General features: G+C 43.4%; 1 protein-coding gene across 1 annotated transcript in view; it reads left to right on the forward strand.

The window, feature by feature from the left end:
* Positions 1 to 1,676: 1,676 nt before the first annotated feature.
* Positions 1,677 to 1,854, forward strand: part of LOC139666980 (contactin-associated protein-like 4) — a gene marked incomplete at its 5' end in the record, with an annotated part of 27,249 nt that continues 27,071 nt past the window's right edge. Inside the window, one exon of the mRNA XM_071546344.1 lies at positions 1,677 to 1,783. Coding sequence (XP_071402445.1) covers positions 1,677 to 1,783 — 107 coding nt within the window. The remainder of the gene's footprint in view (positions 1,784 to 1,854) is intronic.

The raw sequence follows: 1,854 nt of genomic DNA on the forward strand, positions 1-1,854 counted from the left end.
AATCATTAGGGCCCACCGGCAAATGGCATACGTATTATCCACCAAGCAGCATTTATTTCAATAAAATGTCAAGTTTTAAAATTGATTTGCACCGCTCCCTAAGCCCCCTCCCGCCACCATCCCCATTGTGTTTTGTTGACAGAAGTGCCGCTTGGTCGATCATATGGAGGCTATCCCGAATTTACCAGTGGACCTTGTGGGCTGGAAAAAGTTTGCCGATAAGCAAAGCTACAATAAACTGTCAGAATTCACAATGCATTATTATTATTTTTTTTTTTTTTAAAAAGGACTAAACAGAATGGCATGCTGCGACACAAATGTGAAGTGAATGCAAAGTGCTGCATCTGCCTTGGTCCCATCTTACCTTTAGATGAAAGGAAAGCAAAGAAAATTGTGCTAAAAACCAAACTTTGCCATCTGACAAGCCTGCTGAGTAAGGGTTTTTTTTTTTTTTCAACAGTGAATTTCACATACTCCCACAGACTAAAAGATTAAAAATACATGCCTTCACTCCCTCTCTCTCTCTCTCTCTCTCTCTCTCTCTCTCTCTCTCTCTCTCTCTCTCTCTCGGCAGTCACATTCGCTGACCTCATTTTTCCCCTCCAAATATGTTTACACAGTCACCGCCGAGCTCCATCCATCCTCGTCTTCATCCCTTTTGTTGCTCCCTCCCTCCTTTCCTCTCCCTTGATCCTTCCCTCAGCCTTTTTCCCCCCCCCTCTCTCTCTCTCTCTCTCCAGCCGTCCCTTCGCCTCAATTACTTTTCTCTCTCTCCGCTCTCTGTCAGTGCAGAAACACAGGGCCAACCTAGCTTTGTCAGGTAACATGATAATGAGAAGGAAACTAGCCAAGTGGACAGAAGTGTGTGTGTGTGTGTGTGTGTGTGTGTTCTGGATACTGCAATCTCTAACAGTCCACACTACTAACTCACATGAAGTTGGATGACAAAACAATCCTGGCAGAATTGTTTTCCAATCATGAAAAACACAGGAGAATTTCCATAAACACACAGCTGATTGACAGGGGAAACAGCGCTGCCTCAGTTCTCTCTAGTCAAGTCTAGTCTCATAGTCAAGAAACACAGAAAAAAAAACATGTGTGTGTGTTTCCAGAGTGTGTTTCCACTCAACAGTATTGTCAGAAAGATGCTTCAGCTGTTTATGTGTAATGTGTGCTCATCTCCGACGAGTAAAGTTTTCGCTTTTAGTGAAAGTTTTTCTTATTTTACCACGACCAAAACCTTAAGCGAATTGTTTTGGCTCCCTAACCTTAAGTGGTTTTAGTTGTCTAACCCTAACTTTAACTCCTAACGTAACTTAAGTTAACCCTAAGTTGTTTTGCTTTAGCTGACCGTTAGCTCACCTTTTCATGTGACCAATTCATACTATTTTCAGTTTTTTTTTTCAGTTTTCATCCTTTTGCGGTGGAGGAACATAATCTTCACAACATGTAATCTGTGTTTCAGAGTTCAAGCTCATTTCACAATATTTTGTGAGTGTGTGGTGTATTTTTGGAGTGCCTCCATCGGTCTTTTTCACACATAATTGTATTTTATGAATAACGCCAAATGTGTCCTCTCCTTGCACTCTCTCTCTCCCTCTTTATCTCTCTCTGTCTGTCTGTCTCTCTCTCTGTCCCTCTCTCTCTCTCTCTCCCTCTCTCTCTCTCCCTCTCAGATGTTCTCCCAGTCACTGTGAACATGCAGGCAGCTGTACTCAGTCATGGCGGACCTTCCACTGTAACTGCTCCAGCAGCGGCTACAGCGGAGCCACCTGTCACAGCTGTAAGGACCAGTCTGGAGTGTGTGTGTGTGTGTGTGTGTGTGTGTGTGTGTGTGTGTGTGTGTGTGTTTGT

The sequence above is a fragment of the Centroberyx affinis genome, unplaced genomic scaffold (assembly GCF_046629955.1).
Source record: "Centroberyx affinis isolate AG114_WGS23_722 - 3 ecotype Tasmania unplaced genomic scaffold, CSIRO-AGI_Caff_v1 ptg005227l_1, whole genome shotgun sequence".
Taxonomy (NCBI): Eukaryota; Metazoa; Chordata; class Actinopteri; order Beryciformes; family Berycidae; genus Centroberyx; species Centroberyx affinis.